Raw genomic sequence first — 27,069 nt, forward strand, 5'->3', positions numbered from 1 at the left:
AGAGCAGTAAATAACGTAGATCCTCAATCCCAGGCCACTCCTGCCCGCTGGAAACCTCCGGGGGAACTCAAAACTCAGGTAGGAGAGGGGAAAAAAACCTCCAAGAGGAAAGCCTTTGCTCTGGGTGCGGGTGAGTTTCTCCATAATGCGGCTGGAGGATGATTTGTGGCCGCTTCCCTTCGTGGGCTTGTGACACAATATTGAAGTGCCTTGGAAAGTTTGCTCCCAAGTGGCTTAACTCTGGAGTGAGAGCGCTTTTGGAGGAGCCAGGGATGGCAGAAGCAGCAGGAGATGGATGCTGGTGAGATGCAGGGGCTGGCTGGGTGCTCCAGGTCCCTGTGCGGGCAGGGAGGGGAGCAGCGGCCTCAGCCTCCTGCCCTATCACGAGCTGCTGTCAGAGAGGATTTCTCTCCAACCTGCCTCCCCTTCAGAAAAAAATTATTGATAAGCTTCTGGACCTCACAGAGGGGTCCTGAGATTCGAAGCGTGCTGCAGGAAAGCTCTCTCTCTCTCCCTCCATTGCTTTTACAAACCTCATTTTGCAGGTGTGAATTTAACAGTCCGGGACAAATGAGTGATAGCACAGGGCAGCATTGGGCTGGCAGCATTCTTTTCAAGCTGTTTGCTGTAGTCTGGATGAGCCTGATGGGTCTTGTTGTGAGGAGGAGAGAAAGTCCAGGGCCAGTTCCCAAGTCATGGAGCAGCTCCATGTGAGAGGTGGAATGGCTCTCAGAAGTCCTGCTCTGCCAGAGAGTCCTTAGGAATTAGTCATAGCCCTGTTACATCAAGTTTCTGCATTTATCTCCCATTCAGGTGGCTGCAAAACACTGTCATGTTTCCTTCTGGGCTGTTGGGGTGGTGGAACAGCAGTGAATTACCAATTGATAACAAATACTGAGCGTTTCTGGTGCTAAACTCGAGCCCTAAAGTTGATCATGAACTCAAAGTTGCTCCTTCCAGAGAGTGCAGAAACTCAGTGGGCAAACTCAGCCAGTTCCCAGCAAGGCTGAAAGCCCATGGTGCCCTTCACTGTGATAAAAAATGTTGAGTTTATAATCATTCTAATAATTTATTAGACCTTATTAATCATCCTAATATTGATTCGAATTTATATTTTATTTATGGTGTGACCTCTGTGGTCACAACACGTGAGTATTGGCACGGTTGGATAGACTGAGGTTCCTCTGCTCTGCTTCTCCAGGAGCTGTTCTCCCTTTTTGGGCTGGCTGTAGGGACCTCGGTCCGTGCTTTTCCTTCTCCCTCTGTCTTTGGGGCTGGGATTTCCGCAGCACCGCGGAAAACTGAGTACGTGGAGCTTTTCCATACTAATCTTTGGGGAGGATTCCGGCGGCCGTTCCCAGGGAAGCTTCCCGGGGCAGCGGGGACCGGAGCCGGTGCCGTGCCCGGGGGTGGCAGCCCCGCCGCGGGCTGAGCCGGGTCCCGCGGGGAGCAGAGATGGGGGGATCCTCTCTTGGCAGGTTTTTGCCCCGCTGCCGGGCTCTTTTCCCGTCTGCAGCCTCCCTGCAATGCCCTGACTAGCAACAGAGGGAAGCAGCAATCCAGGGAACGCCGGAGCGCAGCTCTCCCAGTGAACGCCAGCAAATCCCACCGGCAGCCCTGGATCCCAGCACCGACCCCCTGGTTTGCACGTTTTGGGTTTTTTTTTCCCTTAGAAAGCTGCAAGAAATCCAGTGCAGGTCCCCTCTGAGCCGTGCCAGCCGTGCCAAGCATCCCCCACTTGCCTCTCTGCTCCATTGAGGCGAAAGGGATGGAGGATTCCTTGCTGAACCCTTTCCCTGGGAGAGGAGATCCCCACTTTAATAAGAAGTTTATAATAAGTTTATAACAGTAATAATCCTCCTGGGGGAGTCTGGCTGGAGAACTCTTGCTGGAGGAAGTCAGGATGAAACCCCCAGGTCTTCCTCTGGAGTGGGGAGTGATAGCAGGGAGCTGAGCTGGGCTGTGGCTGCTCCTGAACCCAGCTCCAGGTGCCATTTGCTCAGCCTTGGGCACAGGGATTGTATCCAAGCCACCAGGAGCACTTCCAGAGAAATACAGAATTAGGCTCTAAGGCTCTTCCCAATTTACCTCTGATTTTGATGTTGCACAAAGCTCCCACTGCTTCCCACAGGGTGACTTTTCCTTCTGCAGAACTTCACCATCACGGTGCTTTTCCAGATTCCCAAATGTGGACTCCTCCAGCATTCCCTGAAACAGGGCTCCACATGGCACCTCCTTTCAGAGGGAATTAGATCAGCACCAGACTGATTCTGGGGAACCCTTTTTGTAGGTAAATTGGTCGGTAAATTCTTTGCCAAGGCAGGTGCCTAGTGCTGGGCTGTCACTGTTGCTGCAGAGGTGCTTGCCCAGGAGGAGCAGGGAGCAGAGCAGCAGGGATGTGCTGTCACAGCATCCCCCAGCTTCCCCTGGTACCCCTCAGCTCAGAGCCCAAACACGAGAAGACGCTGGCCTGGCTTTGCACACCCACGCTGTGCTTTGAAAGAGTGAAAGGGAACTTCCAAAACGCCCTTAAAATAGTCAGATTTCTTTGCTTTTGAAAACGAGAGCAGCCACGTGGTTAGAGCTGGTGTCACCCGTGATGACCGCACAGCCGGGGCGGTGCAGAGGTGCTTTCTCCTCGGGAGGAAAAGGCCTGGCTACTTCCTTTAGCTGCTCTGGGCCAGGGAAAGCAGCATGGAAGAAGGGTAAGGGCGCCAGCAGTCCTCTTCTGTCACCTGCATCTCTTCTAGGCTTTTCTTCCTCCCAGAGCTGCCCTTTCGTGGGTCCTTTTGTTTCTCTCTGTGTCACACGTGGGATGAGGAGGGATGGGAGGACACCAGACTCTGCTGTTAGCTGTCCCTGACATGTTCCCTGACATGGAACGAGCCCTCCTGTACCCTCCTGTGCCCACCTGTACCCACTTGTGCCCTCCTGTGCCCTCCTGTGCCCACCTGTACCCACTTGTACCCTCCTGTGCCCTCCTGTGCCATGGGGATTCCTGCAGACAGGGTGGCTGCTGATGCTGTGTTTTGTGGAAAGCAGCTCACAGGATCTACCGACAGGGAAAGTTCCCTGCTTTCATTTTAACTCCTCCCTGCAGCCAGCCGGTGCCCAGCTGAGTCAGAAGGGCCACCCGAGCATCCCTGATCCGAAAGCAGCTGCCCTCCCTCCCTCCCTGCCGCCCAAAAGGCAGGAAATGTCGCGCTCTCACTATGACATGTCCCAGCTGAGATGGGATGCTCAACCAGCAGTGGGTAAAAAGGACAGCCAGATGTGCCTGGGGGTGCCAGGCAGGGCAGGGAGGATGTCCTGCTGCTTGCAGGGAGGGGGTGAGGGAGGAGGATGATGGTTGCCCACAGGGGAAGGCAGCACGAGGCTCAAGATGGCTCCGTGAAGCTTCCGGCTCCCGCTGCTGGGTCTGAGAGGCTCTGGGCACACAGGGAGAGCTGGGCCGGGCTGCTTTCCTCCAGGAATCCTCCTGCAGGGACAAGGGGAACGGGCAGGACTGAGCGTGGCTCTGGTTGCGACAGTGCAGCAGCATCCAGGAGGCTTTGGCTGAAAATCAGGTTCACCCCTGCCCGCTGCCCTGGCCTGTGCTGCTGGGGCTCTGGGCACTGCCCCACCATGGGCCACGGGGCTGTCCAGGGCTGTGGTTCCTCCTGATGGTTCTGAGGGTCTCTGGTCCTCAGTATCCCCACCATGATGGTTCTGGGGGTCTCTGGTCCTCAGTGTCCCTCTCATGATGGTTCTGGGGTTCTCTGGTCCTCAGTGTCCCCAGCATGATGGTTCTGGAGGGCTCTGGTCCTCAGTGTCCCTCTCCTGATGGTTCTGGTGGTCTTTGGTCCTCAGTGTCCCCATGATGTTTCTGGGGGTCTCTGGTCCTCAGTGTTCCTCATGATGGGCTCTGCTCCTGTGTCCCCCACAATGGTTCTGGGGGATTTTGGTCCTGTGTGTCCCCATGATGGCTCTGAGGGTCTCTGGTCCTCAGTGTCCCCATGATACTACAGGGGGGCTCTGGTCTTGTGTGTCCCCCATAAGAGACCCTGGAGTCCCTGACCTGTGTGTCCCCTGCTGTGGGCTCTGGGGCTCTCTGGTCCCTGCTGTGCTGCTGGAAGGGAGCTGGGATTGAGGGATTCCTTGGACAGCTGCTTTGCTGGAGTGAGATGGCACAGCATGGCACAGCATGGCATGGCATGGCATGACGCAGCACAGCATGGCACAGCATGGCATGGCACGGCACAGCACAGCACAGCATGGCACAGCACAGCATGGCACGGCACACTGGCAGTGCTAACCCTGCTGTTTCCCTTTGCCCCCAGAGTGATTTATCCTCTGTCGGACTCCCCCACTGTGAAGATGTCCCAGTCATCCCCAGCTGATGAAGGCCCCACGTTCGAGCACCTCTGGAGCACGCTGTAAGTGGGGTGTGATCATTCCCCATTGGGGTGTTTGCAGGCAGCAGTGGCTCTTTGACAGAGACAAATTTCCCTTTGCATCCTCTGCTTTCCACAGACACCTTTGCCACCTGGCAGATTTTGCTCCCTGGTTTCAGACTCTGCTCAGGACATTCTGTTTGTCATGTCTGTCTCATGGGTAGCTCCTTCCTGGCTGCAATGCTCCAGGGCAGCATGAAGACAGTGTCAGGGCCAGAGCAGAGCTCCCCTCAAGCTGGGACCCTTAAATCCAAAATTAAATATCTTCCAGCCCCACCAAGATGTTTGCAAGTCTTCTGGCCTTAGAGCCTCATGCTCTAATCCAGCAAGGGAGAAGGATTGTGCTTCATTTAATCTTCTTCCTCCCTTGGTCCTCTCACGTAAAGACATCCCAAGGTGACAGACATGCTGGGGTAGCTGGGTGGATGCAGCATTTCCTACATCTACTGCTCTGCCCGGTGGAAATAAAAGCAGAGGATGGGGGAAAGAGTTGGGAAAGGGACAAGGTTTGAGGGGACTTCGAGTTGCTAGTGGGTGGTGGTGGTGGCAGAGGCTGAGTTGGAGAGCTGGGAGATGACTGTGCCCTCACCCTCTGCTCAGGGAACCAGACAGCACCTACTTCGACCTCCCTCCAGCCAACCCCAGCGGCAGCAGTGAGGTCTCCGACCGCCCCGAGGTCACGATGGACGTGTTCCAGATGAGAGGCATGACTGACTCGGTGATGGTGAGTGTGCTCAGGCAGCAGGGATGGGGATCTGAACCAGGCACACATCTGATTTCCCTGCAGGGGTGGGCTGGGGGCTCTGGGGGAGGCACTGAGGTGTTTGCTGGTTCATAAACCAACCTTGCTGGCACTGGTGCAGGGTTAATCAATGGCGCAAGGGTCAGTGAACCTGGCTATTTCTTGTTAGGTAGCATCAGTGCAGGCAGCAGCAGGGCCCTGGGGCTCTCGGGAGCACAGGACAGCAGCACAGTGTCACTCACTCCGGGACAAACCCTGTGGAGTAAAAGCCATTTGTGAGCTGCTGCGGAGGCAGAGCTGCTGGAGGAGCACGCTGTGCTCGCAGCTCTGCTCCCACCACAGCCCCAGGTCCATGCCGCTGCCCTCCCTGCCACACACCTTTGCTCCTCTCTGAGACAAAGTCTTGGAAAAGCATCCCGGCTGCTCTGCTTGTGTGTGTTCCGTGGTGCCCGGGAGCATCCCTGAGGCTCCCTGGCTGTTGGCTGCATCTCCCTGCGAGGAGACGCTGTTTCCCTCTGGAAAATCGCTGTTTCCCTCCAGAAAGTCGCTGTTTCCCTCGCTGACAGCTTGCTTCCCCTCCCCCAGCCCCTTTTCCCTCGCTTTCCGCTCGCTTTCCCTCCTTTCGCTGGCCTTTCACAGCGGGCAGGAGCCGGGCAGAGCGCTGCTAATTGTGGCTGTGCCCCTCGCTGGGCGAGCCTCGCCTTCCCCTTGCTCCCGCTGTAGCCAAAGCTGAGCCCGCAGGGCTGGAGCAGCCTGGGGTGCAGGACAAGAAGTGCTCTGCTAAGGGGATGCCAGCGGCCTGAGGGGAAGGCAAGAGAGGGGAGAGGCTGTGGAGGAACCATTCAGTCTGTGCTGATTCCCCCTGTTCTTGGCACACGTTGGTGCCAGAGTGGTGCTGATGCTCGGTGGCACGGAGCGGGTCACCCCAATGCTCTGTCAGGCATCTATCCCTGACTATTCCTGTCTATCCCTCTAGATACCCATCCATCCATCATCCATCCATCCATCCATCCATCCATCCATCATCCATCATCCATCCATCATCCATCTATCCACCCACCCATCATCCATCCATCCATCCATCCATCCATCCATCCATCCATCCATCCATCCAGATAAAGACAACTCCAGATCTCCCAGACACGAAGCTCTTGCAGAGTCACTGCCCTGCCTGCTCAGAGCAAGGCTAGGTACCTCAGTGTGCTGGTGACAGGTGCCAGCCCAGCAGATCTCCAGCCCCGTGTGGCTGGAAGAAGCTTTTGGGAGCGGGATCCGGGCAGGTTTGGTGGTGGAGCTGGACCCCTGCTCTCCCTGCAGTGGGAATGGTTGGTATGGCCCAGTCCATCACTGGGCAAGCTGGGGCCTGCCCTGTGCTTTAATGAATAGTCATGAGGGACAGAAGGGGTGGGCCCCGTTTTGTTGTTGGATGCAGCGAGTTGACAGAACTAAGGGAGATGAAAAAAGCAGGGAAGCCAACAGACGGCGGCACACGGGTGGCCAGCGCGGCATCCCTGGCGCTGCCCGCCCGGCCCCGCTCCGCGCTCCTTCCTCCCACCCCGGCCGCCGCCCCGACCCCATGACTCCCGGGGCAGGAGGCTTCCCCAGGCTCCGTGAACCCCGAGACAACTAAAATGCTCTACATCAGCGACCCGATGCAGCATTACACCACGGTAGGTGCTGCTTTGCTTTGATGCTCTTAGAATTATCCTCCACTGCTGGGGCTCTGCCTGCCCAGCCTGGTGCTGCTGCCCAGGATGCTCTGGGGGCTGTCCCAGTGCATGTCTGTCCCTGACCTGGAGCTGGTGCAGCCCTGCTCATATTGGTGCAGGGTGCTGCAGCCTCGGCAGTCACTGCTCCTCTTGCTTTGCCCCATCTGCTGCTTGCAGAGCCCCAGGTGTGATTTAAAGCTCAGAAGTCGGGAGTGCAGGGTCCCTTAGCTGTGTGTGCGCAGGGGGGATGGGTGTCAGCCAGAGCATCCATCCAAGGAATACCTGGAGGTGCTGGACACCACCAGCACCACTTTGTCATCCCACACCACACACCTGCCTCCCCAGGCAGACTTCTCCCTGGTGGGAATCCCTGGGAGGGCAGGGAAGGTGAAGCTACACCTGTGCTGCAGGTAATTCATTTCCAGCCCTGTCCTCAAGCGCTGAGGTTGTTTCTTTAGGGAAAAGGGGTTTGTGTCTGTCCCCGGCATTCGGAACCATCCAGCACAAGCACAGAGGGAGCTGGAGATTGAAGGAAATCCCTTCATTCCTGGTTTTACCTTAAGTGTGTTGGTACCAAGCCCGTGTATCCCATTGTTGGGGCTGTTCCGTGGGAGGTCGTTGCTGCAGTTGTGTGAATAATTATCCCTGTGTGTGTATGTACATATTTACACATACACACAAACACTCCTGCCTTCGATTCGTCTTTTAGGGGAATGTTTCCACAATTTCATCAATTTTGAACAGCAAGTCTGTGGTTTTGCCCACACACCTGACTCTGGGTCTGCCTGCCAGCAGATTCCCAAAGTCTGGGCACTCAGGGTGCTGCCTCTTGCTTTGTGCTTGGAGCAGCCAGCCTGGCTGGCAGAGGTGATACCCTGGGTCTCATAGCTCACCATCCTTCCTGAGGGAAGGTTTTCTCCCACATGGAGCTCAGGATGCTCCATTCTGTGGTGGGTCCCCATTCCCTATTCACAGCCGCAGGCTTCAGCTGTGAACGGTCCTATCTCAGCATGGGAGCAAAACAGCTCAGCCCTGATACTCCTGGATCAGCTGGGCTGTGAGCAGCCCCATCCAGCAGCAATCCCTTTTCCCTTGCTGCTGTTCTCCTGGTTGATCCCTCAGCTTTGCCTGTGCCACATCCCTGGCCCTGCCCTGCCCGCAGTCCCTGCCGCAGCTGCATTTCCCAGTTGGATGGCAAGAGCTTTCCTAATGTGCCTGTTTTGCCAGGGTTTCTCATAAGTTTTTCTCCAGGTAAAGCCTGGATTAAGGAAAGCTTGGCTTGTCTTTGGCTGGGCTATTTATAGAGTGGTGAGGAGGAATAGAGGGATTTGGGCACATATTTTAGGGGAGAAAATAGCTGGATGCGTGAAAGCAAGCCAGATCTTGTTCAGCATTCCTCTACTTAGTCACAGGCTCCAACGACCTTGTGAGAGATGCAGGCAACAGGAGAACTTCCCTGGAGAAGGATGATTGCCTTTAAACCATTCCACATGGAAGAGGGTTGGGTGAGGTTGGGATCCCAAGTTAAAACACGTTTCCTGATTCCTGAGCCGTGAGCCTTGCAGCCCTTTGGAGAAGGCTGAGCCTGCTGGCTGTGCCCATGGCTGCCTCCACAGCTCTTGTCTTCCCAGAGCTGCCCCAGTGGGTGCTGGGGACAGGGACAGTCCCTGCCAGGCATGAGGGAAGTCCCAATGCTGGGAGCAATGACACACGGCAGTGCACCCAGCACTGAGCATGGTCACCAGCACTGCCACTGCCTCTGGGGCTGCAGGGTGAGAGCAACCCCTGAGCAATTCAGGAATTGCATATTTCTGGGGGAAAACCCCATCCCACTTGCTCTGAGAAACAGCTGTATTTGAATCTGATTTTCTAATGAAATACTAAGATGGTTTTAGCCACACGGCTCTTGGGAATGTCGCTGTGCTTGGGCTGTGCCTGTGAGCAAAGGAGCTACCAGCTCTTATTGGAATAATCTGACAGTAATTGGTCAGAGAAGGAATAAGGAAAAAATTGTAAAAAGTCATGCTTTGGTCAAACGGGTCTGGAATAAGAGCCAGGACCTCCCTAAGCGGATCCATTTGCCCTGTGACTTTGCTGCAGCACTCTGCATCGCAGCCGTGTGCTTTGTAGGTTTGAGGTTTCCCCCAAATTAGAGCTGCAGCAGGCACTGGGAGCAGATATCCCACTGGGAAACCAGCTACAAACCACTGCTCGGGGCTGGCTGGAGCAGGGAAGCCCGCGAGTGGTGTGGGGTGTGTGTCCGTGAGCAGTGAACACAGGAGGGACAGCCTGGCAAAGAGGCTGGAAAACGGGACAGCCGCTCGGTCGCGATGGAGCGATGGAGCGATGGAGCGATGGAGCGATGTCGCGATGGAGCGATGGAGCGATGTCGGGACTGCTGCTCACCTTGGCAGGGTGGCTTCCCCGAGCTGTCACACTCTGGCTGCTGGAAGGGACAGCGGGGAGCAGAGCCCTGCGTGCAGGACAGAGCTGTCACTGCCCACCTACAGCGGAGCATTTCCCACACCTGAGCAAACCCCGCGACATCCCTGCCCTCTCCCCGCTGTCAGAAGCGTGGCTTTCCCGAGGCAGGTGCTCTAGAAACCCGGGACTGTGGCACCTCGCTGCCTCCAGCGAGGATGGAGCAGTTCGAGGGGGGTGATTTAAGCACAAGGATTTCAACCCTCCCGCAAGTGGTGACCTGTCAGAAAACCCGAGCCACCCAGACCAGCTCTTTTGACTCCCCTCCTGCACGCTGGCCCTTTAAGGAGGCTGTAACAGGACACCCCAGCCCTGGAGAAAGGTGGCTGAGGTTTCCCTGTCTCTAAACTGGCTGGTGTTTTCTTTTTTCCCTCCTCCCCTTTTCCCTTCCTCCAGTCCCAGTTCAATTTGCTGAACAACAGCATGGATCAGAGCATCGGCAGCAGAGCAGCCTCCACCAGCCCCTACAGCTCCGAGCACACCTCCAATGTCCCAACGCACTCGCCCTACTCGCAGCCCAGCTCTACCTTCGACGCCATGTCCCCGGCCCCCGTCATCCCCTCCAACACCGACTACCCTGGTCCCCACCACTTCGAGGTGACCTTCCAGCAGTCCAGCACCGCCAAGTCAGCCACCTGGACAGTAAGTTGAGTTCTTCTACCTTGGCTGGGGAGATGCTCGGCACGGCCCAGCGCGTCCTCACCGCCAACACCCGAGGTGGGGAGGCTAGGGAGGCTGGCACGGGGCAGCTGCGGGATGCAGCCGCCACCGAGGGCGACTTCACTGGCACAGGTGGTGGCCCTGGGAAGGAAAGCGTGCTGGAAACATCCGTGCTGGCTTTCCAGGGGGTTTCTCCCAAAGGGGTGCGAAGCACAGCGGCTGGGATGTCACTCCTCTCGTGGCGATTCCCTAAATTGTGGATAAATATCCTCTGAAAAGAAATGTCCTGAGGAAGTACCTGCCTTGTTCTCACGGTGCTTCCCGGCGTATTTGCCAGCGGGCGCTGTCAGAGGCGAGGCCGCGGGCGAGAGGGACTTTTGCCGGTGTCTGCCGGCACCGTTCCCAGCTGTGCTGTAAATGTCATTTACAGTCCGTCTCCCTCCCGTAATACAGCGGTAACTTAGTGCCTATAAGTCACAGCAAATAACAGAGCGGGATTTTAAGCGCAGGAGGGTTTGATGCCCAGAGGGATGGCTGCACAGCCCCTGCTGTCCGCTCGGGAGCCGGGATGCAGCTTTGGTCCCCGGCTGCTCCGACCGCCCTCCTGCTGCCCGGCACGGGAGAGCTCTGCGAGCAGGGACCCAGGGGCCGGGCAGAGCGCACGGGAGGTACTCTGCTTTTTGTGGCAAAAGGTCCTGAATTGGCAGCCCGGCTGCTGGCTCAGCGCGGCGTTTTTAAGGAGAACCAGCACTTGTGGCCGGTGGCACGAGTGTCAATCCCGCAGCGGGTACCTCTGCCGGGAGGGCAGCTCTCCATGCTTGAGCCGGGCGGGTTTTCTCCTCCGGGAAGCACTGGCAGAGCAGGAAGGTTGGGATGTCACGCCTGACACCCCGCAGGAGCAGCAGAGTTTCCTCCGGGGCTGCGGTTTGACATTGTCATGGAACGGGCAGAGCAGCCCAGCGATATTTAAGCCCCGGGTGTGGTAATGACCTTTGTTTGCGGAAGGTGACGTGTTTAATTGCCAAGACAGTCCCTCCTGCGGGAGACAGAAAGCATCCTCGGATGCTGCCGTGCAGGGACACCCCTGCAGCGGCCGAGGGGATGCTCCCGGTTATCCTGGGGAGGATGCGGGAGCGGACGGGCTCCGGCAGCGGCCGCAGCGCTGGGGCTGTGTCCTGCCGAAGCCAATGGGTGCGTGCAGTGGGAAAGCAGCAGCCGAATTCCCGTCTGCAGGCAGCGATCGGGCGTTTGAAAGCAGCCGAATTCCCGGCTGGTGCAGTCCAGCGGCTTCCCCGCGGGCGGCGGCTGCTGCTTCACACGGACCGGGGTGAAGCGCCCTGCCCTCGCAGGCGTGGTTAAGGCTCCACTCCTTCCACTGTCTTTCCTTGCGGCATTTCATTAGGAAGTGAGTGAACTGGAGGTCCTGGGCAGGATGTGATTCCAGCCCACTCCTGTCCCTCCCTGCTGGGGGATAACTCCTGTCAGCCACAGGTAAAGCTGCCCAGGGACCGGAGCATTCCCTAAAGCGTCCGAATGGAAAGCGAAACGAGGCAGCGTGTCTTGTCCCGGCACGTAGGGGTGGGGGCCAGAACGTGTCCGATGCTCGGCTGCCACTGTCCCCAGCTGGGAGTGCTGTGAGATGGCTTTGGGGTGGAGCAGTCACAGCGCAGCAGGGCTCCCCTCCTGGAAGCCATCCCCTTCCCCGGGATCCTTCCAGAGTTCAAACCAAAGGGAGCTCAGGCTGTCTCACATCACCCTGTGCTGACTGTAGCTGTGTTCCACTGGGAGCTCGGCTCACCAGGACAGGATGGACAGGATGGACAGGATGTGGCTGTTTTCCCCAAGCCTTTGTGGGAGTTCAGGGCAGGCAGTGCCACACGATGCCCTCCCAGCCTTGAGAGAGCAGCTGGACCCGGGACCTGCCTGGAGAACAGGCTCATTCCAGGGGTGGCTGGGAGCATCTGTGGAGGATGCATCCACCAGCCACGGCTTCAAGGAGAGGTCCTGGGAAGGGTCCAGAGTGAGGATTTGAATGCCTGAAGTGTCTTTAACTCTTGGGAAGACAGTCAGAGGTGTGTGGCCCTCTGAGGCACAATGCTGCAGTGGCTGCATCCCCAGAGCAGGCTGGCTGCAGGGCCAATGCCCTCCTGCACTGGAGCTGAGCCCTGTGGAGAGCAGCAGTGGGTTGGCAGCACCTGGCACCCTGGAGAGCACAGGGGATGTTTTATTTGAAGCAGTGATTCCTTCAGGATTGCCAAGGCAGGTGCCAAGGTGCCACATGAGGAATGGTCCTGCTGCAGTGACAGCTGGTGTCACTCCCTGTCCTCCTGGTGTCCTCCTGCCTGGGGCTGTCACAGGCATGGTCAGTGCTGGAAGATGAGGCTGCTGCCTTCCTCCAACTCGCCGTGAGCTCTGCAGTGCCACTGCCACACCTGAGAGTCCGCCCTGGTTTAATGGGGAAAGGAGCTCAGCAAAACAAATGTGTTCTGTGTTGTCAGTGAACTCACAAATAACTGTGTGAGCCTCCACAGGAGTTGGGAACACATACCTAAGGTAAGGAAAAGCCATTGAGAGATGCAGGCACTTGGGAAGGGGAGGTAAATGTCTGGTCAGTAGGGCTGGGGACAGAAAGGGACATCTGACAGAGCAGTGATGGCCACAGCAAGCACAGCAGCACCAACCATCCTGGTGCTCTGCATGGCACGTGTGCTTTGGGGCAGCACTTGGGAAGAACCAACCCAGGCTGTTCCTCCTGAGGAAGCCTCGTGGCTTTGGGGTACGCTGAGCTTTGCTGCACCCAATAATTCCTGCCAGGATGGTCGGTCACTTGCCACCAAGCTCAGCATAGCCAACATGCTGGGCAGCATTTTGGAGCAGTGAGGGGTTCTGCTGCACTGGAAGGAGTCTCAGCTGAAGGTCTCCTGCAATCTGGGGTTGAATCATGGATGATCTGGCCACCGAGGGAAGGACAGCTGGTGAGCAGGCAGTGCCAAAACAAATGGTTGGTGTGAGTCATCTTGTCAAAAGATCTGGCATCATTTTTTGATATAGTCACGAGCTTTGGCTGATGGAAGCATGTAGCCCAATGGCCTCCTGGTTTTGAAGGGTTTTGACTTGAATCCCTCTGGGAGGTGTGGCATTACCCATTCTCCCGCACTGAGGAGAGGAGGCTCCTAAGGACCAGGTGAGCTGGCCCCGATAGAGTGCTGGACAAGCACTTGCTCTGCAGGGCTGGGCAAATCAGTGTCACCTGGGCAAGGGTGTCCCCAAGCCCTGTCCGCACATGGTGCTCCTGCCCACCCTTCAAACCCTCTATTGACAAAACAGACATGGCCTGGGAGGGAGATGTGAAGAAAATGAACAGTTTGGAATGGATGCCTTGTAGAGCAATACCACAGAAACGTTCTGCATGGAAGTTCCCCCCAAGAGGAGCAAGGGGGCTCAGTCGTGGTGTGCCCAGGAGGTGGTTCCTGATAGCAGCCAGCTCTTTAATCTAATAGCAAAATACATGATGAGATCCAGCACTTGGAAGCTGAAGCCAGGCAAATTCAGACTAGAAACAAGGAGGTATATTTTTTTTTTTTTAGCAGTGAGGATAATTAACCATAGGAACAATTTACCAAGGAATGTGGTGGATTCTCCCAACTCCTGAAGGATTCAAATGAGGAGTCTGCATATCTCTCCAGAGATAAGATACGCTTTAACAGACAACCTTGACTCAATGCAGGAGGAGGAGGAAAGGGTCTGAGGGTAGCAGTGTGGGCAATGGGACCAGAACGTCATCAGCTGGTCTCTCTTGCTTCAAAATGCAAATTTTATGATTTTAGAAAAGAGGTGAATGGAGAAGGGTGAAGCCTTGGGACTGACATTACCCATCTCTGTCCTCGCAGAGGGACTCTGGGCAGCAGCGGGTGCCAGCGGTGTCCCGACCCACGGGCTGAGCTCTGACCAGCTCTGCACGGCAGCAGCCGCACCAGCCCATGCTGTGGGAAGCCCTCCGGGCCGCCGCCACCTCCCTTTTCATTTTTAATGGCCTTCTTATCGCAGAAAGCAACGGCCAGATGCCGAAAATAAGGGTGGAAGCCCCCCTCTGGCAGGCTGAGCGCCGGGAGCTGCGGAGCGGCAAGACGGGGCACGCCGGCATCCTGCCCGGCCCCGGCGGCAGCGCGGCCCCGCTGCCCGGCGCTGCCCGGACACGCTGCAGCCGCAGCCCATCGCGGCGGATTTCTCGCCGCAGCCCCTCGCCACGCCAGCCAGCTGGTAACTGGCGGATAATTAGGATTTTTCTCAAGTCGGGTTGGCGGCGGAGCGCGGCTCCCTCCGCGCCGGGCGCTGTCACACGAGCCGGAGGTGCGGAGGTGTTAATGGGGTCTTTGGCCTCCTGCGGCCAAAGGGACGTGGGGGCTCCAGCCCACGGGGTGGGGCAGCTGCCCCGGCTCACACGGAGCCCCCGGAGCCGGGAGGAGATGGACAAAGCCCCGAGCAGGCGGGCAGGGCTCTGACACAGGCTCGGAGGGTCTGAACCACATCCAGGGTCTTGTTGCTGCTTCAGAGAGCAAAGAGCCTGCGAGGGAAAGGCTGGGCAGGGGGAGAGCTGCTCCCGCTGCCATGGGTGGCTGCCCAGCAGTCACCCACAGCAAACCAGTCTGCATCCCAGTGCTCGGGCAGTGGGAGATGGCAGCGTGGGACTGGTTCCACTTGATAGATCTTGCAGCTGGAGCATGAGCACTGGGGAGCTGAAATGCTTTCTCTGGGCCTGACTGAATGGGGAGGATGGGAGTAACTGGTGTGCTGGGAGGGAGGTTCTCCCTTGCTGGTCGCTGTCTGTGGCTTTTTAGGGTAGAGGCAGATATGAAGAGGAGGGAAAATTCTTCAGGAACATCTCTGTACCACTAACCCCCTCTGCAAACTCTCTCTGGCACCTTCCCATATGCCAGGGAGGTTGCTGTCCAACAGCCATGGCCTGGAAATGATTTGGGCCGAAGCTGAGGACACCCTGAGTAGCTGTGCAGATGAGTGTGGATATTTTGGTGTGCTAGAAGTAGCAAAGCAACCTCAGCACCAGCCTGCTCCAGAGCCCATCGAAGCCAACCACTGGAGGCTTTCCACCAAGCTCTGTCAGGGTGTGGATGAGGCTCCAGGAGCTCCAGACACAATGGAATTAAGAAAAAAGGCAAAGGAATTCGGTGTGTGATGTTCCAACACGATCCTGCTATCAGTTCCACTATCTTGAACGTGTCTGGTATGCACAGGTCAAGGGAATGGCTTCCTGGCAATGCTGCTCCATCGGGAAGGCAAAGCTCTCAAGCAGGAGAGGTGGGAGAGCGTTGGGAGCCCTGATCTCTGGTGCATGGGAGGGGAAAGGATGCTGGTGTGCCCTTGGCAAACCCACGCGCTGCCCGTGCCCACTCCAGGCAGTGGCTGAGAGAGAACAGAGGAGCAGCCCCTCCTGCATGGCACAGCCCTCCTGGGATGCTCCAGAGCCAGTGGTTTCCCCCTAAATGCTGCTCTTGCTGTGTTGCTTTTCATATTTCCATCCCAGCAGCAATTCCCAAAGCCAACTCAGCCTCCTCTTCCCTTCCCTCTCCTCCCAGCCTGCTCCCTGCATCCTTGCTGGATTTGTGGCTTCCTTTTTTGGGTGGGAGGGAGCTCCGGGCTGGCTTGGTCAGGGGATCTGAGTATCCACCACACAGAGGGAGGGAGTCAGACCTACCAGAAGAGATTAAACCCTCTGAGTGCCAGTGTTGGATCAGCAGTGAGTGAGCGAGATCCCAGCTGGAAGTTATTTTGAGGATGTGCTCACTGGGGAAGGCAGGGAAAGGAGTCCTTTGGGGATGAACCAAGGAATTTTAATTAGCAGTAATGGTATGCTAATTAAGGTAGAAGAACACAGGCCGGAGCACAGGGAGCCTCCTTGTGCTGCTCTGCTGCAGGGCCCCGAGACCTCAGTGGTCTGTAGGGCTGGGGGACCTGTGGGGGACAGAGGTCCCCTGCAGCTGATGATGGCTGGGGTGATCAGGGGGCTCTGCTGAGCCCCCCTGTCCTGGGCACAGCTGGTGGTGGCTTGGTGTCACCCCAAGGCATTACTGCCATGGTAGAGGGCATCCCTTCTGGCCATCACCCCAACCCATCACTGCTGTGGTGCAGGGACTGGAGGCACAGGGAGGTGAGTGTTGGGGATCCCTTATGGCCACCATCCCAACCCATCATTATTGAGGCATAGGGAATGGAGACGTGGGGAGATGGGTTTTGGGACATCTCTTATGGCTACCACCCCAATCCATCGCCACTGTGATGCAGGGATTGGAGGCACAGGGTACCAGGGTACCTCCTACAGCCACCCCCAGGGCAACATCCCCCCTGTCCAGCCCGCCTGTGTGCTGGACATGTACCTCAGGCTGTGCTGGACACTCCCCTCTCCTCTCAGCCACCAGTCCTACTCCAACCTGGCTCGTAGTAAATGAGCAACAAAGTAGCTTGGGGAGGAATTTCCAGCTCAGTGAGGAGTTTACAGGCCGGTGATTAAAAAATAGCTATTAAAAAAAAATTAGACAGAGAGAAAAAAAAAAAAATTAGCTGTGCCGCCGGCACGTCTTCCAGGATGTGCCGTAACAGATTCGTCCGAGGCGGTTAACGGTATTTGCGGTTTGCAAGATGCTACATGTCTGGGGAAGATGACAGACACGTTATTATCACCTCTCGCCTGCGATCTGCCCCAACCTGTCCCAGGATGCAGCTCCGCAGCTGCTTGCCGGGGAGTGCAAGGAAATTAGCAGCCGGAGGCAGCACTTTTCTTCTCTCTCCCTTGCCAGGCCAGTGGCTTTATTGGGGATCCATTGACTGCAGTCCTGGACACGTCTTGGCTAAAGCTAATGAGAAGCCTGGAATGTAGGAGAAGAGGAGGAGGAGGAGGTGGCTGGTAGGGAGGAGGGTGGGGAGGATTTGTGGAAAAAGCAATTGTTGAGCAAATCATTTCCTTCTAGAGGGAAAGGAGGCCTTGGCTGCGCCTTCCCCAACAGGCAAGTCTAGACGCTTAGGTGTCAACAGTTGAAGATAAATAAGATTTTATCAGCTCCAAATCTGTTGGGACACATCCTCCTAGCGGTTCTGCTGCCCAGGGACGGCCGGGCGAGATGGACTTCACCAGGAAGTCTTTCCAGCAGAGGATTCAGGTTATTTTTTTGTGTGAGGCTGTCAGCATCCACGGGGAAAGCCACCTCTCCCTGCTCATTTCCTGCGTGGGGAACTGGCCCTGGGGCTGAGTGGTGGTGGCCTCTGGAGCCATCTCCTGGTCCTCTCTCAGGGTGGGCAGTGATGAATGCTGAGGCTCCACATCAACCCTGCATCCACGATCCATTGAAGGCATTCACTCAGTGGAATCTTCTGGTGTCCAGAGCATTTCCTTGGGGCAGCAGCACCAGGATAACCAGGATAACCATGGTAAAGCCTCATAGTGGCCAGTGGCACCATGGGGTGACTGGTTAATGTCCTGTTCCATCTGGCAGTGGTGCAGCATGCATCATCTCACCCAAAGAGCAGCTGCATTTCAAACACATCTAAAGGCCTTTTGTGGTACCAAGCTCTTGGGGAACCAGAGCTGATAGCCTGCTAGGAGTTAAATAATTTGGCTTTTCCTTTTTTTTTTTTTTTTGGCTTATTCCTTGTACTCTGGACAGACAGCAGTAGCAGGGAAGGGACAGAGACAGAACTGGCATCACAGTATCAGCCCAGAAGTTGAGGGCAACCCTGGAAGCCACAGGAAATCCCAAAGGAACAGAGGTTCTGTGTTTCCTAGGCTCCAGGGAAGACTGTCAGTGTTGTTGCTGCCCTGTGCTGGTTCAAGCAACCCAGCATCTACCAGCCACAGAAACCATTTGTGTTCCTCAAACACTTGGTAACACTCAATAACAGACAGATGACCTGAGTCCTGATGTAACCGTGGAGACAGACACCAGTGGTCCCCAGGTACAGCAGAGTGTGGAGACACACACGGGAGATGCCCAGGGCAGAACATACCCTGGCTTCTTTCTAGGTGGGAAAGAAATCCTGGAGCTGAGGTCTGGAGCTGCCATGAAGGGGTTCAGGTGCCCCAAAATGTTGTTCCTAATCCTAGAAGCAAGCTGGCCACAGCTCAAGTGACCTGAGCTTTGGCTGTGACCCAGCTGCCACATGTGGCCAGTCCTGAGAGGTCACTTTGTTTAAACACTGCAAAAAGGGGAGGATGTGGGTGAACAGACTGAGGTTCCCCCCGTGCAGGTGGCAGAAACACAGCCATGGCACACAGAGAGCTGAACAGCAGTGCCCATTGGAGATTAAATCCCAGCATTTTGATACCTGGGTTCTGCTCTGCTGCTGTCTCATGTCACACTTGAGGAGCACACGGTGCCTGTGGTCCTTGCAGGGTGCTGGGCAGGGTATGGCTGTGCTGGGAGGTACCAGGGCCTCAGGTGATGCAGCACAGCCCAGCAGAGATGTGCATGGGGCTGATAATTATCAAATACAAATAATGGAGGAGAGAGGTGTCTGCCCAGGGACACTCTACACAGTGCAGGTTCTGCTGTCCCCTACAGAGAGTGTGCATGGCCAAGCTGGGGATGCAGAACCTCCTGGATCCCCAAACCACAATGCTGGTTGTCCTGTTGGCCATGAGCAGCCTGGGTCTGTGGGACCTCTCAGCCCTGGCTGTGACTGGAGATGTGGCACAGGACAGCTCCAAGGGAGAGCAATCAGGAGCACGACCGCCCTGGGCACAGCCTGGACTTTTCTTGCCCAGAATTACCAGCAGGGAGTTCCTTAAAAGAATAGTTTGTTATTGTGGAGGGACCTTTGAAGGCGATCCCAGAGCTGTTGGGACACGATAAGGTTATCAGCAGAGGCAAGTCTGCACGGAGCGGCTGCCTTCCCCCTGCAGGGCATCACTCTGCTATTTAACAGAGATTTATCCATGTCATAACATGGTATAATGAGAGAATTTGTTACCAAAGAACTTGCCATAATGCACCTCTGCTCTTCCAGAGCAGTTACAGTTCCCAGGCATGTTGAGGGCTGCCCGGGAATGTCTACATGAAAAGATCCTTTGACAGGAGTTGTCAGTATTTTAACACCTGGCAAGGAAGAGCCCCCTCCAAATAACCCTTGTTTAGCCATGGTGGCTCTTCTAAACGAGGGTGTTAAACCCCATCGTGGTGGGTGAGTGGGTCCCGTGGGCTGTAGCCACATGGGAGTTTCCAGCCAGGCAGAGCAGAGTCACCACACTGTGAATGGAGCCCACGCTTCCAGCTCAGGCCTGATCCCTGAGAATCCCTGCTGGGGATGCAGGATCACACCTGGAAGCTAACCTGGCCATGGAGTCGAGGTGTAGTCAGCATCATCCGGTATGAGTGCAAAATTTGGGATTGCAGTAGGGGTTTCCAAGCATCCTCTCTTGTTGGGAAGAGTCCAAGTGCCTACAAAAATAAGGATTAATTCTTGTTGTCGGGTTCAAGTGCATGTTACACCTCTCAGTCACCACCCTCCAGTGACCACAGCATCTTCCTGCTCCCCCCAGCACTGAGCAGGTTCTGATCTTGGGACACCCAGGACACCTCATGAAGCCTCCAGGAACTGGTACCTGCAGCTGGCCACCACCAGTGCAGTACTGGAGGAGCTGCAGGAGCTGCTGCTGTTTGCTTTGGTGGATCCTCCGCCCTTTATGTCTTCCCAGAACTTCCACAGAGACCACCTGGCAATGGCTTCTGTTGTTTGCCCTGTCCCAGTCCTGGTGGTGGGAGCTCAGCCACGGGTGGATCTATCCTGCAGCCAGGGCAGCGGGACTGGGAGACACAAATCCTTCCTGCCTGATCACAGCTGCACTGGAACATGCTCTTAGTCAGGAAAAGTGGGGACTGAGCCATCACTGTCAGCCCCTGAACACCCTCCAGCCCTGTGCCAAGCCCCTGTTTTGGGCAGCCCCAGCTCAGGAACTGCCCGACGTGGGGAGAGCAGAGCCTCCCCTTGGCACACCTGTATTTGGATGGCTCAGGACAAGCTTTAACATCCCCACAAATGCTCTGCACGGTGGTATTTTTTTGGCACTGGGCGCTGTGTTGTGGGGATGAGATAAAATACCTGGAGCAGGAACATGCCCTGCCATGCAGGGACGGGCTGCTCTGAGCACAGGGGTGGGCTGGAGTATAGCAAACACATTCCTTGCGAGATGGAAAACAGCATGGCATGGCTGAGGTGGAAGGGAATTGCACATCTTCACACCTGGGCAGTTCCTGGAAGGTGAAGGACAGGCTCTCCTTCCCCAGCCCTGCTCTGGCCAGGCACATGCTGCAGGCCCTGGAGCTTCTCCCATCCAAGGGCCTTGTCAGACAAGTTTGCCACCAAGCAAAACTCACTGTGCCCTCACAGGGAGCAATGTGGTGGCCACACACCATTTCTACTCAGGAGTGACTGCTGGCACTGCCTCCAGCTGCCACAGAGCATCCTCCACCCACAGCCAGCTGGGCAGTGGTCCCCATCGTGTCCCTGCCCCGTCCCCTCCATGAACCACTGCTGCAGCAAAGGATTGAGTCAGGATCAGGACAAACCCATCTGTGTCAGGACTAAACTCCCAGTCCTGCCTAATAAGCTGTGACACTGCTAATGGCACCAAGCATGGTTTCCTCAGGCTGTGGTGTGTCAGTGCCCTCAGTGCTCCGTGTGTGAGAACAGACTCAGGAATGTTTCCAAAACGTGATGCACGAATGAGGGTTTTGCTGATTTTCGGTGAGATTCCCTCTGTCTCAGTGCAGCGGTGCCCTGCTCTGCCAGAGCCTTTGCCCATCTGGGAAACCCTTGCCTGCCCCAAGAGGTGGCTGTATCTGCTTTACGTGGAAAGCAGGTACCACATAGGGTGAAATTGTCAGATTTCAACATTTCCAGGGGAAGGGAAGAGAAAGAAGCCCTGCCTTTACACCAGAGCAGCAGAGGAAGCCGAGGTTGGATGGGGGATCACCCTCCACCCCACCAGAGATGCTCACCTGAGGGATGTCCCCTGTTTTCCAGTACTCCCCGCTGCTGAAGAAGCTCTACTGTCAGATTGCCAAGACATGCCCCATCCAGATCAAGGTGTCCACCTCGCCGCCCCCGGGCACCATCATCCGGGCCATGCCCGTCTACAAGAAGGCAGAGCACGTCACCGAGGTGGTGAAACGCTGCCCCAACCACGAGCTCGGCCGCGACTTCAATGACGGTGAGGGCTCCGAGCTGTCCCACAGCCTGGGGGCCGCATGTTCCTGGTGTCACACCCCTCGTGTGCACAGGATGAGTGCCCTGGGCAGCCGTGGCTGTAACTGCAGGTTTGCCTTGCAGGCCAGTCAGCCCCTGCCAGCCACCTCATCCGGGTGGAAGGCAACAACCTGTCCCAGTACGTGGATGACCCGGTGACGGGGCGGCAAAGCGTGATGGTGCCCTACGAGCCTCCGCAGGTACCCGCAGAAGGACTGGCCCCTGCCTCCCTGCTTTGGGCTGCTTGGCCCAATGTCCCCCTTGCCCTGCCACTAAGACCACTCTGTGCTCATCCCTGGCACTGGTGGCAGCTACACTCCAGAACCTGCAGCTTGCAGCCTTGTGAAGCATCCCAGAGCAGCCTGGTCTTGGGAATGGGGTGTAACAGGGTACCCCCTCCACTCCTTCCCTGGGTGCTCCACAGTCCTTCTACAGTTGGGACTACCCCCACACTATCCCAAATGTTCCTCTGCTCATCCTGCCAAAGCATCAGCCCTGTGCCAGAGGGTCCAGCCCTGTGTGTTCAGTCCCTGGGGATCCCAGCCTGCCTCCCCCCATCACTCCCCACTCAGCACCTGCTCTCCCCTCCCGGGCAGGTGGGGACCGAGTTCACCACCATCCTGTACAACTTCATGTGCAACAGCAGCTGCGTGGGAGGGATGAACAGGAGGCCCATCCTCATCATCATCACCCTGGAGACGAGAGAGTGAGTGGCTGTGGGAGCAGGGATGGGCATCCCTCCTGCTGCAGGAGGGCTCGGGAAGGAACCCTCCCCTGCAGGGAGCATCCCCAGGGAACGGGACGGGGCAGCCCCAGCTCATTGCACAGCATTGCTCCCCTGTGCCAGCTGGCACGGAGGGGCCGGGGACCCAGCCCGGCAGCTGGAGCCTTCCCCTGCCCCAGGAGTGCCTCTGGTGCTCGCTGAGGGTCGCTGATCTGGTTTCTGCCCAGCCCAAGTCCCAGTGCCCTCCCCAAGGGAAGCAGGGCCACTGATTGTGCTGTTCTCCCAGTGGCCAGGTCCTGGGCAGGAGATCCTTCGAGGGCCGGATCTGTGCCTGTCCCGGCAGGGACCGCAAAGCCGACGAGGATCATTTCCGAGAGCAGCAAGCCCTGAACGAGAGCTCGGCCAAGAATGGCAACGCCAACAAGCGCAGTGAGTCCCCTGACAGGGCTGGGGAGCTCAGGGCACCCGAAATCCCTGCCCTCCAGAAGTTTGGGCTCAAATCCACACTCAGGGATGATGCTTTGGCCTTTCTCCACTAAATCTTATAAGTCAGACCCCGCCTTTCTCCTCACAGAGCCCAGAGAGCCTGTGCATGGCTCTCATGGCCAGATATATTTATTCATTATTGACAATAACAAAGGGACACTGCTATGCCAGGCCCCAGGGGAATGGTTTTAGTATCCTGCACAGCTTGAGCTGCTCCCTGTCTCCCATGACTCTACCAATTCTTTTCCCCTCTCCTCTCCAGCCTTCAAGCAGAGCCCACAGGGCATCCCAGCACTGGGCACTGGCATTAAGAAACGGAGGCACGGGGAGGAGGAGATGTACTACGTGCCTGTAAGTGTGGGTGAGCTCAATGGGGTCAGAAATCCGCTTGGGACAGCAGCGGCATCGTCCCCTCTGCCAGAAGCACCTTGGGGAGGGAATGTCAGGCAGGTTGGAGCTGCACAGGCTCCTGTAGGACAGCAGGGATTTTGGGAATAGGAGCAAAAGCATCCATGGACACACATGTCCAAGGGATTGCGGCATCCCAAACAGTCCCTGGCCACAGTGACAGTTGGTCTGGGTGGAAAAAAGGGAGCATGAGGAATTGGAATTGGCCAGGTGAGACAGGAATAAAGCAAAGTCCTGGTCTTGTTCCCTCCTCCAGGTGCAAGGCCGGGAGAACTTTGAGATCCTGATGAAGATAAAGGAGAGCCTGGAGCTGGTGGAGCTGGTCCCGCAGCAGCTGGTGGATTCCTACCGGCAGCAGCAGCAGCAGCTCCTGCAGAGGCAGTGAGTCCTGCCCCAGACCCTGAGACCCCCACAGCTTCTGAGACCCCCACAGCCCTGGAGACCCCCACAGCCCCTGAGAGCCCCACAGGCCCTAAGACCCCCACAGCTCCTGAGATCCTCACAGCCTTTGGGACCCCCACAGTCCCTGAGACCTTCACAGCCCTGGAGACCCCCACAGGCCCTGAGACCCTCACAGCCCTGGAGACCCTTACAGCCCTTGAGACCCCCACAGGCCCCGAGAACCTTACAGCCTCTGAGACCATCAGAGCACATGAAACCTCCAAAGTCTCAGACACCCTCCCAGCCCAAGACCCTCCCAAATCCCAGAGACCTCCACACTCCCTGAGAACCCTCCAACCATCCAGGCCCCTGCAGCCTCCTGAGACCCCCACAGTTCTGAGATCTCCACCATCACTGAGGCCTCCATGGTCCCTAAGATCCCCACAGTCCCCCAAGAGCCCTGAAGAGCTGAGACCCCCCACAATTCCTGACACGCCCACAGTTCCTGAGACTTCCACAGCCCCAAGAGCCCTACAGCCGCTACATCCCTGATACCCCTACAGACTCCCAGACCCCTGCATCCCCTCAAGAGCCCTACAGCCCCTGAGCACCCTTGCTAGAGAGGCTGGATGGGCTGGGAGGGAGCTCCAGGCCAGAGCAGGGCAGCTCCGTCCCACTCACCCCGTCTGACCAGTGTGTTCCCTCCCCACACAGGAGCCAGCTGCAGACAGCTTCCTCCTACGGCCCTGTCCTTTCCCCCATTAATAAAGTCCATGGAGGAGGATTCAACAAGCTGCCCTCTGTGAACCAGCTGGTGGGGCAGCCTGCCCAACACGGCTCCAGTTCTGCACCCAGCCTGGGCCCCATGGGTACGTCCTCTGTCAGCAGGCCGAGCACAGGGCTCTCCCTGCCCAGGAGTGTGGGTTATCAGGTCTGGGTGGTGTCTAATGGCTGCATTTGTTGCCACTGCCCAGGACCTGGAATGCTGAACAGTCACCCCATGCAGACCAACGGAGAAATGAATGGGGGCCACTCATCCCAGTCCATGGTGTCCGGGTCACACTGCACCCCCCCGCCACCCTACAACGCCGACCCCAGCCTCGTCAGGTAGGAAGGCACCTGGTGTCCTGCCTGTCTTGTCCTCTGTTCCTTGCTGTGTCCCTCACTCTAACCTTCCCATCTGTCTGGCAACTGGTCAACTGGCCACTGGCCCCAAGTGAGAAATCACTGCTGTTCCTCTCACCTCAGCAACCAAAACCCAGCTACCAATCAGTCAGAAACCCCCACTTCCCTCATACACCTCCCTGGAAATCCATCCCTGATCAATTAGAAATTAAGTACATCCTAAAGAGAGTCTAGTCCTACCTGTTCAATGGCATGTAGCTTTATAAGCATCCCCCTTCCCCTTCCAGCAACACCTGGAAATGGGTCCATGTGGCTTATTTCAATCAGAAATGCATTAACAGCTCTGCAGGTTTCTAATTAAATTAATTAGTTTTTAATTAAATAATTTAATTGAAACCTCTGCAGGTTTTGGCCTTTAAAAAGATCACAAATGTTTTGACAGACCTTGGGCCAGCATCCGCACAGGGCAGGGCCCGGGGCATGCCCTGATCTCCTTCCCCAGTAGCTTGAGCTCCCTCATATTATATAAGTTCCTGAGCCAAAATCTCAGGATTTTGAGATCTCAGAATCTCAGACAATCAGGAGAAAAGCATCTGTAGTTTTAGGAATGAAGACAACCCCACACTGTGCTTTGACCTTAGTGCCAGTGGGGCACCCATGGAGCTCTCCACATCCCCCACCTGACATGGTCTGTCCCACTGAGTGGGACACAGCTTTTGTTCATGAGAACTTAATGCCACTTTATTTTCCAAACTTTCTCTGCAGTTTTTTAACAGGATTGGGGTGTCCAAACTGCATCGACTATTTCACCTCACAAGGGTTACAGAATATTTACCACCTGCAGAACCTATCCATAGAGGTAAATGCTTTGGGGACATCTGTTCTTGCCACTTGTTTACCACAGCTGTTGGTCTGAAAAGCAAAACCAAAAGTGTTTTGGAGGAAGGGAAACCTGTGCTCCAACCCGTCACACAGAATGTGTTCCCAGAATTGATATCTGTCATTCCTGCCCCATTGATGGTCCTTTGGAGGTAGCTATTGCTCAGGCCTTGGTAAAAATCACAACTAGTACCAAAAACCCACAACCAGTCTCGACTGCTTCCTCTGGACTCTCAGAAACAAGAGAGATCAAAGATCCCCAGGCCAGAGCTCAGGGAAATTTTCCACCTAGCACAGAGAACACAGCTGAGGTGCTCAGGGAGCCAGCAGGGACACCACACTATAGCTCAGGGAGGCTTAATCTTGTCTCACCTCTTTCCCTGCTAATGTTTAGAATGAAAGAGGCTGAAGTCTGAAATGAAATAGCTGAGGTCAGGCAAAATCTGTCACAAAAAGCATGGAGGGATGCTGGAAATATCTGTGTGTGCCCAGAGCATCAGCCTCTGCTGCTGCCACACTCTGGTGCTGGTACCAGGGGTGGCACCCGAGCTGCTCCCCAGCCCATCAGAGGAACAAGAAAAATAAAACCAAAAAACAATCCTGAGTCCTTTAAGCCATGGAAAACCCTGTAAATCCCCGAGTTGATGTTTTGACTGAGACAGAGCTCCTGCCTGATCCTGTTTTGACCTCATTTTGCCCCAGGCAGGTGTAGCAGTGTCTCTACCTGGCAGCTACAACACCCCGCAGAGAGATGATGATTTGTCACTGGTGGCTGGGGCCAGTTGTGTAACCTGAGCCTGGTTTTGGACCATTTGCTGAACTAACTCCATAACCACCTGTCAGCTGTCCACAGGAGCATTTAGGAATGGCCAAAACTTGTGTCAGGGCAGAGCTGTGTGTCTGAGTTGGCATTTGTAGCTACTAATTGCATACTCGCTGTCTGCTCCAGTTAATGCTCCTGTGAGTCTCTGTGTTGGCATTAACACGGATCCCTGGCAGCTCCCCTCTGTGCTGTGTGTGTCCTGGCACACATCCCCAGTCTGAGGTCACCCACCTCTCCTGGTGTCACCCACCTCAGCGCTCCAGGCTGGTGCTGCTCCAGCCTCCTGGGCCAGGACCAGAACAGAGGCCATCCCAAGTGCACAGCCACAAGGATGCTCCACAAGCTGCTCTGCAACCTGTGCTCAAGGGGAATGATCCCTTCCTTCCCTCCCATTTCCACATCAGTTTGATGTGAACCCCTCCCAAAACAAAAAGTCTCCAACCTGCAAAGTTGTGATTGAGTAACTGGGTTGCGAACAAGAAATAACACAGGGGATGATGCACCCATGGCCTTGGTGGGAGGTCCAGCTCTGCTCTGTTGGGCATTGCACCCACGTGTCCCCCCAAAAAGCATATCCTGGGGCTGTGTCCTGCTGGTAGAGTCCCATCCCTGCCAGCTGTGCCTCAACGGTGTTGTCCTTGCAGGATCTCGCAGCACTGAAGATCCCGGAGCAGTACCGGATGCTCATCTGGCGGGGTCTGCAGGAGCTCAAGCAGAGCCACGACTACGGGGCCCAGCAGCTGATCCGCTCCAGCAGCAACGCCTCCACCATCTCCATCGGCAGCTCGGGCGAGCTGCAGCGGCAGCGGGTGATGGAGGCCGTGCACTTCCGCGTGCGCCACACCATCACCATCCCCAACCGCGGCGCGGCCGACGACTGGGCCGACTTCGGCTTCGACCTCCCGGACTGCAAATCCCGCAAACAGTCCATAAAGGAGGAGTTCACGGAGGGGGAGATCAACTGA

General features: G+C 56.4%; 1 protein-coding gene across 4 annotated transcripts; it reads left to right on the forward strand.

Annotated features, from left to right (window-relative positions):
• On the forward strand, window positions 1–27,069 carry TP73 (tumor protein p73). Of its 4 annotated transcripts, XM_021534293.2 has the most exons (14): window positions 1–78; window positions 4,320–4,415; window positions 5,034–5,157; window positions 9,762–10,007; window positions 21,057–21,243; window positions 21,363–21,478; window positions 21,875–21,984; window positions 22,289–22,431; window positions 22,751–22,839; window positions 23,153–23,277; window positions 23,992–24,146; window positions 24,252–24,384; window positions 25,168–25,261; window positions 26,749–27,069. In XM_021534293.2, exons 2-14 carry the CDS (start codon window positions 4,357–4,359, stop codon window positions 27,067–27,069), a joined length of 1,902 nt encoding a protein of 633 aa, XP_021389968.2. In that variant the 5' UTR covers window positions 1–78; window positions 4,320–4,356. The 4 variants fall into 4 exon arrangements, with proteins under 4 accessions (XP_021389968.2, XP_021389969.2, XP_077644261.1 ...); XM_021534294.2 differs by lacking the exons at window positions 1–78; window positions 4,320–4,415; window positions 5,034–5,157 and adding an exon at window positions 6,793–6,845; XM_077788135.1 differs by lacking the exons at window positions 1–78; window positions 4,320–4,415; window positions 5,034–5,157; window positions 23,992–24,146; window positions 25,168–25,261 and adding an exon at window positions 6,793–6,845.

This window comes from Lonchura striata, chromosome 24 (genome assembly GCF_046129695.1).
Source record: "Lonchura striata isolate bLonStr1 chromosome 24, bLonStr1.mat, whole genome shotgun sequence".
Classification (NCBI taxonomy): domain Eukaryota; kingdom Metazoa; phylum Chordata; class Aves; order Passeriformes; family Estrildidae; genus Lonchura; species Lonchura striata.

What these genes read in the sequence shown, in the direction of transcription:
- TP73 (XM_021534293.2), top strand. Translation starts at nt 4,357, where the DNA reads ATGTCCCAGTCATCCCCAGCTGATGAAGGCCCCACGTTCGAGCACCTC. An exon ending in GAGCACCTCTGGAGCACGCT is followed by an intron (nt 4,416 to 5,033) that starts GTAAGTGGGGTG and finishes CCCTCTGCTCAG; the next exon opens with GGAACCAGACAGCACCTACT. An exon ending in GCATGACTGACTCGGTGATG is followed by an intron (nt 5,158 to 9,761) that starts GTGAGTGTGCTC and finishes CCCTTCCTCCAG; the next exon opens with TCCCAGTTCAATTTGCTGAA.